We start from the raw sequence: 12,082 nt of genomic DNA on the forward strand, positions 1-12,082 counted from the left end.
CCACTATCTTGATATTTTTGGATTCTTTTTTCATTTTGCTTTTCCGGTTGGGTGTTTTTTACTTCTTTGTATTTCAAATCTTTGACTTGATTCTTGGGATCCTCTTGTCTGCTATTGGATCTTTGTATATTATTCTTTATTTCAGTCAGTGTATGCTTAATTTCTAGTTGGTCCTTTTTCAAATCCTCAAGGGTCTCACTAAATTTATCGGCAGTTTCTAGATAATATCCAGCATCTGTGTCTTTCTGTATGAGAGTTGGGCATTTTCACTTATGAGGAAGAATAGTTAGATCTAATTACGCCTCTCCTTGGTAACCATGGTTATCATCCTGTCCATGATTAATTAATTGTAAGGGGACTGTTTGACTAGAGAGGTTTTGATATCATCTTTCTGTGGGTTACTGGAAACAGTTGTTTTTCTCTTAGTGATGGAAAAGCAAGAGCTGTAATAGCCTGTTAAAAAATCTATTTGCATGTCCTTTAACAAATAGTCATAACAACAACAACAAAAAAGATTGGATTTAAGGAATAACTATATGTAAAATACCAACACATGTAGGAGTCACAGAACTAATACTTTGCTTCCATAATGAAAATAAAAATATCAAATATCTTTTGAATGTTCCATTATCTTTAGAACAAAGCTAGTCCTCAATTTAAAGGTACTGACACTGAATATATCTTTGTTGATGAAGGTGAATTCAGATGACATTGAAAATAAATGGGTTAATAGAGAGAGAACAGGTTTTCATTTTGTTTAAAGTCAAGATGACATTTTATGTCCTTGAGCTGGAAGGGATTTTAGACAGCTACCACCATTACCACCACCTCAGCAACAACACATATATCATGATTTCCTTATTTATAGTATGGCAGGTACTTTGTCCTTTCCCACATTCCTTTCTCTCTTTTTAATATTAGATTTTTTTAATGTCAATTTTTAAAAAGTTTAAAGTTTAATATACATACAAAAAAGTACACAAATCAGAAATGTAGGGTGATGAATTTTTATGAAGTGAGCACACCAGTGTAAATGCCACCTATATAAGGTAATAACATATTATTATCTGCAGTGTAGAATCCACCTTCTCCCAACCCTTCATTTCTTCCCATGCATTCACTGCTTGTCCATGGTATCCTAACTTCTGTCATCATGAAATCATATAGTTGAAATCATGTAATTATACTCTTTCAAAAAAATATGGCTTCTTTCACTCTTTATTATGTTATGGAATTCATCCATGTTCATGCATGTAGCTACAAGGTCATTTATCCCCCATACCCTATACCCTTTTCTGCTGCCCCCCTCTCTACCACCCCCACTCTGGTAATCTCCATACTGTTGTCTGTGTCTATGAGGGTTTTGTTGTTGTTTGTGGGTTTTTTATTTTGTTTTGCTTTATCCCTTCACCTTTTGCACCAGCATGCAACCCCCCACCCTTCTGACAGCTGTCAGTCTCTTCTCTATACACACTGTCTTAATTAACTTCAAGAGTATAAACTTATCAGTGTTGTTTTTATTTATGATTGGCTTGATTATTCTTGGCTCTTGACATTTTCCTATTAAGTTTCGAATTGGCTTTTCAGTTCCAGCTGTAAAATTATCTTTTAGAATTTTTGATTGGGCTTATATTAAATGTAGGAATTATTTTGGTGAGAATTCACATCTTTTCTGTGTTGAATCTGCTAATTTATTCTATGAGTTAAAAATAAAACTTGTGGCCTTTTTTGAACTTGTGATTTCATGAAAATATTTTGCCTTTCTTTAGGTATCAATTTCCTAACATTTTCATCTTTATTTCCTTATACTTTTATCTTAAAACTGTAGAATGTTCCAATAAGTGTTATATTACTTTGTGTCTTATATCTCTCTGTAAGTGTTTATGTATGTTTATATTGTGGCTTCCCTTATCTTTTATTAGCTTTATTCCTATTTATTTGAAATTTTCAAATGCTATTGTAGAAGTCAAGTATTTTTAAGTCTTATTTTCTAGTATGTATTGTTTATATATAGAAATGCAACTAATATTTATGTATTGTTCTTGTATTCAGCAAGCATGTTGAAGTCTCTTATTGCTTCTCATAGTTTAATCTGAAAATTCTTCTGTAGTTCCTACATAAAACACCATGTCATAAGGAAATACTATTCTTATTTTTTTAATTTATTCTCCTAATGATTCCATAATATATTTTAAAATGGTTTTAGTATATCTTTTTTTCTTTAAGCTATCAGAGCATATTAGAAATTAGAAAAAATAAGGTAATCACTTATAATTCTACCACTCTTCATTTATCATCACTTAAAATCTCTGTTGATCTCTGCAGACATTCTAGATAGTTTGTACCATTGGGTCATAAAGGACATATAATTTTTTAAAATGCTATTTGCATTTAATATTAGGCCACCAGCACTTTTCCATGTCAATAAATATTTTTCTGCATACTTATTAATTGCTATAAAATATTCTAATCTATGGATATATTATGTCCTATGATTTTTCTATTATGAAAAAATACTGTGAAGACACTTATGAATGAGTCTTTGCACTGCTGTGTGTGTGTGTGTGTGTGTGTGTGTGTGTGTGTGTGTGTATTTGACATAATTTTCTTAGTGAAATCCCTAGAAGTAGGCTCTTGAATTCAAATGTATAGCCTTTTGAAACTTGCTGTCAAATTCCCTTCTAGAAATGCTGTGTAAATTATGATTCATTCACACCAGAAGTACACTAAAGTTCCTGTTTCCAAACACCCTGGCCTTTGTTGAGATTCACACCTTAAGTATGTGATTTTCCCCCATGTGAGATAAAAATAAAACCTATGGCTCTTTTTGAACTTGTGGTTTCATGAAATTGTTTTGTCTTTCTTTGGGTATCGATCTTTTAACATTTTTGTCTTCCGTATACTTTTGTATTAAAACTGCAGTATCTTCAAAGTAGAAGAACTAATACCCCCCTCCACTTTTAAGGAGGAGGAGATAAGCCTCGAAGGTCAAGTGACTTGTCAGTGGCTGGTCTGCTGACCTCATTGCAGTTTTGTTTCTGTGTATCAATTTGGTCCTATTTTCTCTGAAAGGACACTCAGTTTTCAAGATTTTAAAATAGAATTATTTTGTTTTTATAATAGACCAGCATCCATTATCTAATAACAGAATTATAATATAGCCTTATATTTATCAAATTTCTGTCTCTCCTGACATTATATGAACCATACTATCATTTTTTAAAAAGTCATCAAAGATTTCTATGTAGTAGGCGAATGGTAGTTCATGTAAATGTCTGGACTCCTTCTCTGTGAAACACCCTCATGAAACATTTCCTTGACTTCCCAGGCCACAGTTTAATTTGAAAACACAACTTTTAGTTGCATACTTCATTTGTCTTGGGAAAAGATAAATAAAATGCAATTTCTGTTCTCATGTATATCCATCCATGGCACATGCATCCTTTTCTGTGATAACCTTAGCACATGCCACACTATAATTTATTTAGAAATCTTTTCACCTATTAGTTTGTGAATTTATTTATATTTCCTTTCAGAATCTAGCACAATTCCTGACATATGTAAGGTCTTTTTTGGGCAAATCACTTAACCTCTTTAAGCCTCAGTTTTTCTATCTGTATCATGAAGTTAAGTATGTGTCTCATAGTGTTACTGTTTCAAACTCAAGTTGTATATATAAAGAACTTAACTTGGTGATTGGCAGATTATAAGTAAGCCATTAGTAAATGGCAGCTCTTATTCCTATTGGAAGTATAAAGATCTGGAAATCATACTGTTATTACAATTATCTGGCTCCTATTGGTCTTGTATTCCATTCTTTGTGGATTGACAGTTACTTGTGCTTTGCAGTGGATTTGAAAGCTAACACAACTTGTGGTTGATAATTATAAGTGGTAAAAGGACAGATTAAAATATTCTGGATTAATGAGATATTAAAGCTTAGATGGCATTTGTATGTCCTCTCTTTCTTTTCCTTTTCTTCCTCTTTCCTTTTCCTCGGTCTCAGTTAGCACACTGATATTGTTATGTATTTGTAAGACAATTCACCATTAATGTTTTTTTCTCACTTTCTTCATCTCTCAGGAGAGAGGTAGTAGAAACCACCAACCACTCTGTCTTGCTGCTACAGTTTAATTTAAAGATGGGAAAAGTCACCTTCCCTCCTGTCCCCCAAGATACATCAGGAATTAATGTGGTAGCAACTCGAAATCCTCTTTAGAAAGTTTAGATCCTTAGTATAACAGATTTAAACAAAATTTTGAAAGTTGTCATTGTACTCTGTTTCTGTTTTTCACTCATGATCCCCCCCCCCAACCATTCACCCCATCTTACCCCTATGGTGGGTATTTGGCTCAGCTGATCAAAGGAAGAGTATTTGTTATACAAACTTCTGTGTATAGTAGTTAACCAAATATTGCCCTTCTTAATTCCTGTTACTTCTTAACTAAAATTCTAGCAAATGCTTGTTTGAATATTAGGTTTATCACAAGTGAATTATGAGAAAGTCTGATTTACCCAAGTATTATGGAAATATAGCTTGTCCCTTTATAAATTTCTAGAGGCCCAGTGCAATTTGTGCACTGGGTGGGTGTCCCTCAGCCGAGCCTTCACCTCTCTAATTTGGGACCCTTTGGATATCCCTCTCACAATCCAGGACTGCTGGCTTTCTACCGCTCAGCTGCCTGACTGCCTGTCTGATCATCCACTAATCACTCCCCTGCCAGCCTGATCAATGCCTGACTGCTCCCCTGCCAGTACGATCTCCCCCAGCTGCCCTCCCCTGCTGGCCCAGTCACCCCTAACTGTCCTCCCATGCTGACCTGGTAGCCCCTAACTGCCCTCCTTGCAGGTCTGGTCCCCCCTAACTGCCCTCCCTCCCCTGCAGACCCAGTTGCCCCCGACTTACCTCCCCTGCTGGCCTGGTCACCCCCAATTGCCCTCTTCTGCCAACCTGGTTGCCCCCAACTGCCCTCCCTTACCAGCTCGGTCACCCTCAACTGCCCTCCCCTGTAGGCCTGGTCCCCTCAAACTGCCCTCCCCCACAACTACCCTACCCTGCTGGCCCAGTCACCCCTAACCTCCCTGTTGGCCTGGTCGCCCCTAACTGCCCTTCCCTGCAGGCATGGTTCCCCCCAACTGCTGTCCCCTGCCTGCCTGGTCGCTCCCAAATGCCCTCCCCTGCCGGCCTGGTTGCCCGCAACTGCCCTCCCCTGCCAGCCTGGTTGCCCCCAACCCTCCCCTCCTGGCCTGGTCACTCCGAACTGCCCTCCCCAGCCGGCCCAATCCCCCCCAACTGCCCTCCCCTTTCCTCTGGGCCTGGTTGCCCCAGCTGCCCTCTCCTGCTGGCCCAGTCATCCCCAATTGCCCTCCCTTGCTGGCCTGGTCACCCCTAACTGCCCTCCCCTGCAGTCCTGGTCCCCCCCAAACTGCCCTCCTCTGCTGGACTCTCCTGCTGGGCTGATCGCCCACAATTGCCCTCTCCTGTCGACCATCTTGTGCCTATGTGGGGGCAGCCATCTCGTGTGAGGGTGTGACAGTCAATTTGCATACCACCTCTTTATTATATAGGATTATTCCAAAGTACCATATTAAACTACAATTTTAGAAATTTGTATATTTTTAAAAAATAATTTGCTTTGGGAAATCATTGGCTATTCAAAAGAATTATGATCTGCAGGTACCTTAAATATTGGGATGAGGATTTTTTTTATAATAGATATTAACAGTGTGTATTTAGTCAATTTATTTTTATACTTTATTTACAAGACACATTTTTTAAAGATCTCTATACAAAAGATAAAACATATTCCATTCTTAAATCAGTAGTTCTTTAATTTTTTTTTTACATTGAATATCATGGCTCATGTCCCTTTTGTGTGTTGAATATTTAGAACTTTAATATGGAAAAGGAAAATGTGCTTCTTAGTTGTCACTACTTCTACTGTAACTGTAATGAAGCTGGACAAGTGCATATTTGCACTTCACTATAAATCAATAGCCTTCTAATATTATCAAAAGTTTTCCTTGTTCTTTTAATACAGCACCATTTTGGTAACCTTAATCAGAGCCTGATGCATGTTTCTTCTAAATGGTATCTGATGTGGTGTTTCTCTTCGGTACTCTGTGGTTTCCTGTTTTTTTCATACATAGGCAAAAAGCTTTTGATGTGTTCAGGCTTATATTTTTTTTCTTTTAATGTTATAGCAAACCTAAACTTTCTTGTGACTGCAGCATGGTATTGTAAGCCTCGCTCCATTCATTTATTCATCTTGCCACAGACTGCTCCTTCTATGGAGTTCCTCCAGCTTTTCCTTAAGCATTCTGCCTCTACGTATATTCCTTTGCATTACAATCTTACTTATACCCTGAAAATATGCTCTTCAAGGAGGGAGATGATACTTTGTATTTGTATACTTAGATTTGTGCACAGAAATATGCCTTGCCTTAGCAATTAATAGATACACTAGACCAGGGACTTTGAGCGTGTTGTCCTCAGACAGCAGCACCAGCATCTTTTGGGAACTTGTTAGAACTGGAAGTTATCAGACCCCACCCCGGTCATCTTGAATCAGAATATCTTGAGTTGAGGGTCAGCAATTTCTGTATTACCAATCTCTTTAATAATTCTGATGCATGCTCAACTTTGACCACCACACAGTAGGATACTTATTGAATGAATATGAAAGTTGTACATTTGTGGTGATGCTTTCCAGGAGGATTGGTACAGGATGTAGCCAATTTAGTCTGTTCTGCTTGAATCTTATTTCTCAAGAGATACTGGTAAAGAAAAGCCTAAGATTTAAATATATGCAATCTTATAAGAAGGTATGTATAACCTTTATGCTGTCTTATCATGAAAATTGCAGCTTTCAAATGTTAAAAATATGATTTCTTTCTTCCACCTATTTAGGAGTAGGTATTTAACATCCCCAAAGGAGAAACTTAACTAAGGAATGATTAATGAGTATTACTTATTTTCATGGTGGGGAGGATGTGGGTGAGTGTTGGAAACTGGTCAGGTAGAGATAGGTTGGGAGACTTTTCCGTGGCTACCATTCTATGCTGTTCTAAATTTTTCAACCATTTCAGTGCATTACCTAAAACAATATTTGATACATATATTAAATATAAACAAATTAGTAAGTGTTTAATAAATAAAATTCTATGTGATAGACATGTGTGGTTGGTTAAAAATATTAAGATTTCATTTTGTGTTACTATGAAAGGTTAGATAACATGCTTTTTTTCCTCTACAGAAAACTTTGGGTGATGGCTGAAATGTCTTAATGACGTTTCACCTTGTCTTTCTCAAGATGATAGATAAATGGTGCAGTAAACAAAGGATTCTATTATATGAACCCATTGTCTTGTAATTATTTTAAGAAAATAAATAGAGGGGGGAAATTTAACTCGATTCTAAGTTACAATCATCTTATATACACAAAGAGTTCACACATACAGGACTTTTACCTAATGCCTTCTTTCACATGTATTTATAGAAATATCTTGATAGCCAAGAACTGTTTGAGAGAAAAATTGATTTAGATTTTAGTCCTATTCTTAGCAAATGAAACATAATCCAGCTAGCAAAACCCATTGCATGTGTTCTGAGTTATGGGTAATATTCTTAACTATTTGTCTTTTAGTACAAATGCAGTTATATTAATGTTATGATGGAATTGTGTGTTCAATGGAAGGTATGTCTTAAATGACACTTGATTCAATTACTCATTTTTTTTTCTTGCGCAGAACTATCGTGCCATGGAAAGTATTCAGACAGTGCCTTCATGAGGTCCATCAAATTAGCTCTGGCCTGGAAGCAATGGCTCTAAAATCAACAATTGATTTAACGTGTAATGATTATATTTCAGTTTTTGAATTTGACATTTTTACCAGGCTATTTCAGGTAAGTTTCCATTTGCTTAGTCCTTCCCTCTTTTGTATGTGTGTACAGTGCTAATGTGATTTTGTGTGGACACATGTATCTGTGTCTCTCTTTCACAAATACATGCACACATACACAAGCATATTGGAAATAGTCTATAATTTTAAAGTCAGTCATTGATGTTACATTTTGGTCTTTGCTGTAAATGTAGAGTTTGTTTGTACTACCAGGTGTTGAGAGCCTAACAGTTGCTTGTTAGCTTTGAGAAGATTCATGCAAAAGAGCTTTGTTTTGAATTCCTTATTTGGTTTCTCACTTTACTGGTTAGTCTTTTTGGTCCAATAACTGATATAATGCAACTTTTATGGGTGGGCATCTGCTGGGGCCGTGGTCGGCAAACAGAGGCTCACGAGCCACATGCAGCTCTTCGGCCCCTTGAGTGTGGCTCTTTCTAAGCCTTAGCAGCACCCTAATTAAGTTAATAACAGTGTACCTAACTATATAGTTTAAGTTTAAAAAATTTGGCTCTCAAAAGAAATATCAATCATTGTACTGTTGATATTTGGCTCTGTTGACTAATGAATTTGCCGAAAACTATGCTGGGGTTGTATCCCAACTTCTCTCCTTTTCCTCCCACTTTCATTGGGTGAGAAGGTAAAAAGTAAACTTGGAAATAAATAGCAAATTTATCCTGTTTAGTATAGGCAGTTACTCTGTGTACTGTTTTACCAATTGCTTTGCTCATTCAGTCGTAGTTTATAAACATCTTTGCATGTTAAAAAATATTTCATCAGTATAATTTTCAGTGTTCAGTTGCCACATAATATTTCATCAATGTAATAGGGCATTTAACGAATATCTGTTTTGAAAAATGAAGCCTTTCCCCCTCGTTTCTCCCTAATATATATGATTTGAGGTTAACCTTATCTTGTTTATTGTGGGGTTTTTTTAATTAGTCCTTTATAATTGTCTTCACATAACTATTCAGAGAAGCAGGTATCATATGAGGGAAGCTGGACACTATCATTTTATTCTTTTGTCTGTCTTAATGGAATTTTCCTAAACATGAATACCTAAAATTTGTTTTTAATTTGGCCCTACCATCTATGGGATTCAATTTAAGTAGTCATAAAATGAAAGAGTCCCACCTAAAATCTTTCTGATAAATTATATAGTCAGTGAGATAATTTGATCAGAAATCAGGCTTGCTTATAATCTGATGCAGTTTCTTATTATTTTAGTCTTAGTTAGATTTATTCTTTTTGAAACCAGCTTTCAACAAATGTTAAGAGTACAATATTGTTTTTTGTGTTTGCCATGTTATAAGTATTTTGCTTCTGTGATTTATGACTCTGCTTTGCACTAGCCTGCAAGGATCGGGTGACTGATTCATGTAAGAAAACAAGATTGGGTGGGATTAACTTTCAATCTATGAAAGAACCTGTTAACAGAAGGCCAATTAACTCTTGTCAGCAATACTCATAGAATACATTTTACTTCATTACAATTTTAAAGTCATAATTCTGCCTAGGCATATAGGATAAGAAATTAGATAAATGACTACAGAAAGTGTGCTTTTGCTTATTTTCAATTTCCTGCAATTTCCTGATTATTCCCTTGGTATATGTAGGTGTCAGCTTATATGATTTTAAGATAAATTTTGGGAAAAGGTTGTGTTTCCTGTTATTGATCATTTTATAATGGAACCTCTCTTTTCTTTAAAGGTTTCTGATAATTTTCCAAATACTTTAGTTAGAATTCTAAAGACATTCTAAATAGCAGGAGCTTTGCCTCGTCCACTTGTGAAGGAAGAGAACAAAAGTTATTTTCATACATTAAACCTGTTTATTCTGGGAAGAGTGTGTTTTTTGGAGGGGAGCCTGGATGACTTTGTTAGTGTGGATGTTAAACACTAGACTAACTCAGTTATATATTAAAAGTATGTGGGCAACTTAATGTTGCCCAACTTAATGTTGTTGAAACACTTAGCCAAATTGTTATCTAATATGTGCACATATACTCCTATATAATAAAGAGCTAATATGCTAATTAGACCGGACAGCAGAACGACCATCCGGACAACCTTCTGGACGAAGCCAGGGCTGAGAGGGCTGATGCAGTAGGGGCTGCGAGGGCTGGGCCCCTTGCACAAATTTCGTGCAGCGGGCCTCTAGTTTGCTTATAAGCTGTTTTCCTTTAAAACAGCTCAAGTTATCTTAATGTAGTAAGTTATGTATATCTTATTCATGCCATCGGAATGGGAGAGGAAAGGAATCTTTTTAAGCAGAGCTACTGTGACAAGTTCTAGATAAAACCAAACTCTTCCTTGTGGACCATAGAGTGCCTCATTCCTTTTAAGACACATAACTACAGAAGTAGCTAATGAACTGCCATTAGCCCCTATAGATTTCTGAGATATTTTGCTCCTTTTGGTTTTATTATTCAAATGAGTAATGATATATGTAACTTAAGATAAGAAAAAAATGTTTCTGTGAATACCAAAATGGATTGTTAACTTTTACTGATCTTTTTATACAACTTTAAAAATTGAGTAATAATTTTAAGATGTAATTGTGTACTCTATATGAAAATGTAGGTTTGTGAATACTGTCGCTGCATGAACAAATATTTCTTCTGCAGCTGTGCTATGCTGGCTAATTGGCAGTGAATTCTTCTAGCTCTCAGTTGCTGGATGTGAGGTATTTAGCAGAGTGGAATCTGAAAGTGGGCAAGGTACCCTCTCAAGATGGGAGTCAGAAACTGAGAAGTAGCATAAGGGTTTGAAGGAGCGGAGGCTAGGAGATGAGGTTGAGAATGACTAGGAAATGAGAGAAGAAAGCTAGATGCTTGTTAGCCTTTCTTCCTCTCTTCTCTCATTCTGTTATTCTGCCAAAACTGGGACAAACGCTGGGGAGTCACAGAAAAGAACTTGCAATGGCTACCTTCCATATTTCTTCCTCTTTCTTCTGCCTTGAATCTTCTCCTCTCAGGTAGTTCAGAAATGGATTGGCAGGTACTAAAGTCCTGAGATGGAAATACAGGGTTTTGCTTCTCTCTTCCCCCTCCCTAGGACTGCTGTTCCCCTTCTCCCTCAATTTCCGCCACTAGTAGAGAAGACTGGTTGCTGAGAAATGGAGCGATATATGTGAGGACAACAGGGGGTTGAATGACTGATTTGGGGGATATACAATGGGATATATAGCATCAACGGAATAGGGAGAAAAATAGGAGGAAAATCACTCGTTATAGCAAATAGCAAGAAGAAGTATCCGGGCAGACCAGCTGAGGCCCCTCTTTCAGTGCAAGTTGTAACTTAGTAAAGGGCTGTTTTTGCAAATAATAGAATTTTGGGAGAATGGAGGGATTAGTCTTCTGAATTCACTTCATTAATTTATTATTAGTCATTACAAACTTCCAGATAATTTTGTTTTAATGCGTGTGAAAAGATTTCCTTTAATCTCTAAAAACAAAATTGCAAAAATAATTCTTATTCTCCAAAGCAGTTTGTTTTCCCCTCTTTAAACCATTAGTTGGCAAAATACGTTAAAAAAAACAAAAACCCTCCAATAACACATAACTACCACATGTTTCTGACTGTGGGTTACATTCACAAGAAAAACAGTACACAGACTCTTTCTATTACATAAATATTTTTGCAGTAGGAGCTGGCCCTCTGGATTAGTCCTAATAAATGGTTGCTAAAGACTGTAGCAGTTGGCTCAAAATTCAAACTTTATTTTTTTTCACTTGTATTTTCATCTGTGCATTGGCTTTCTATAAAGTTCAGCATTTTTAAAAAAAACTACATTCACAAGAAAAACAGTACACAGACTCTTTCTATTACATAAATATTTTTGCAGTAGGAGCTGGCCCTCTGGATTAGTCCTAATAAATGGTTGCTAAAGACTGTAGCAGTTGGCTCAAAATTCAAACTTTATTTTTTTTCACTTGTATTTTCATCTGTGCATTGGCTTTCTATAAAGTTCAGCATTTTTAAAAAAAACAACTGTTCCGTGAATTTGTGTGGACTTCAATGGAATTGACCCAAATATTTTATATTCTTTTCATCCTTGTCCATTTTAGATAGGGAAGCAGAACATAAGAAAGCAAAACTCCATGCCTATAATAGCAGTTTTTTTCTCAGTTTAAAAAACAAACAAACACATATGCTGCTTTTCCTCCAAACATTGTTTATGT

General features: G+C 36.2%; 1 protein-coding gene across 1 annotated transcript in view; it reads left to right on the plus strand.

The window, feature by feature from the left end:
• Positions 1–12,082, plus strand: part of CBLB (Cbl proto-oncogene B, E3 ubiquitin protein ligase) — a 226,773-nt gene that overhangs the window by 107,857 nt on the left and 106,834 nt on the right. The window contains exons 4-5 of the mRNA XM_006762650.2: positions 7,750–7,906; positions 10,876–10,898. Coding sequence (XP_006762713.1) covers positions 7,750–7,906; positions 10,876–10,898 — 180 coding nt within the window. The remainder of the gene's footprint in view (positions 1–7,749; positions 7,907–10,875; positions 10,899–12,082) is intronic.

Source organism: Myotis davidii, unplaced genomic scaffold (genome assembly GCF_000327345.1).
Source record: "Myotis davidii unplaced genomic scaffold, ASM32734v1 scaffold738, whole genome shotgun sequence".
Taxonomy (NCBI): Eukaryota; Metazoa; Chordata; class Mammalia; order Chiroptera; family Vespertilionidae; genus Myotis; species Myotis davidii.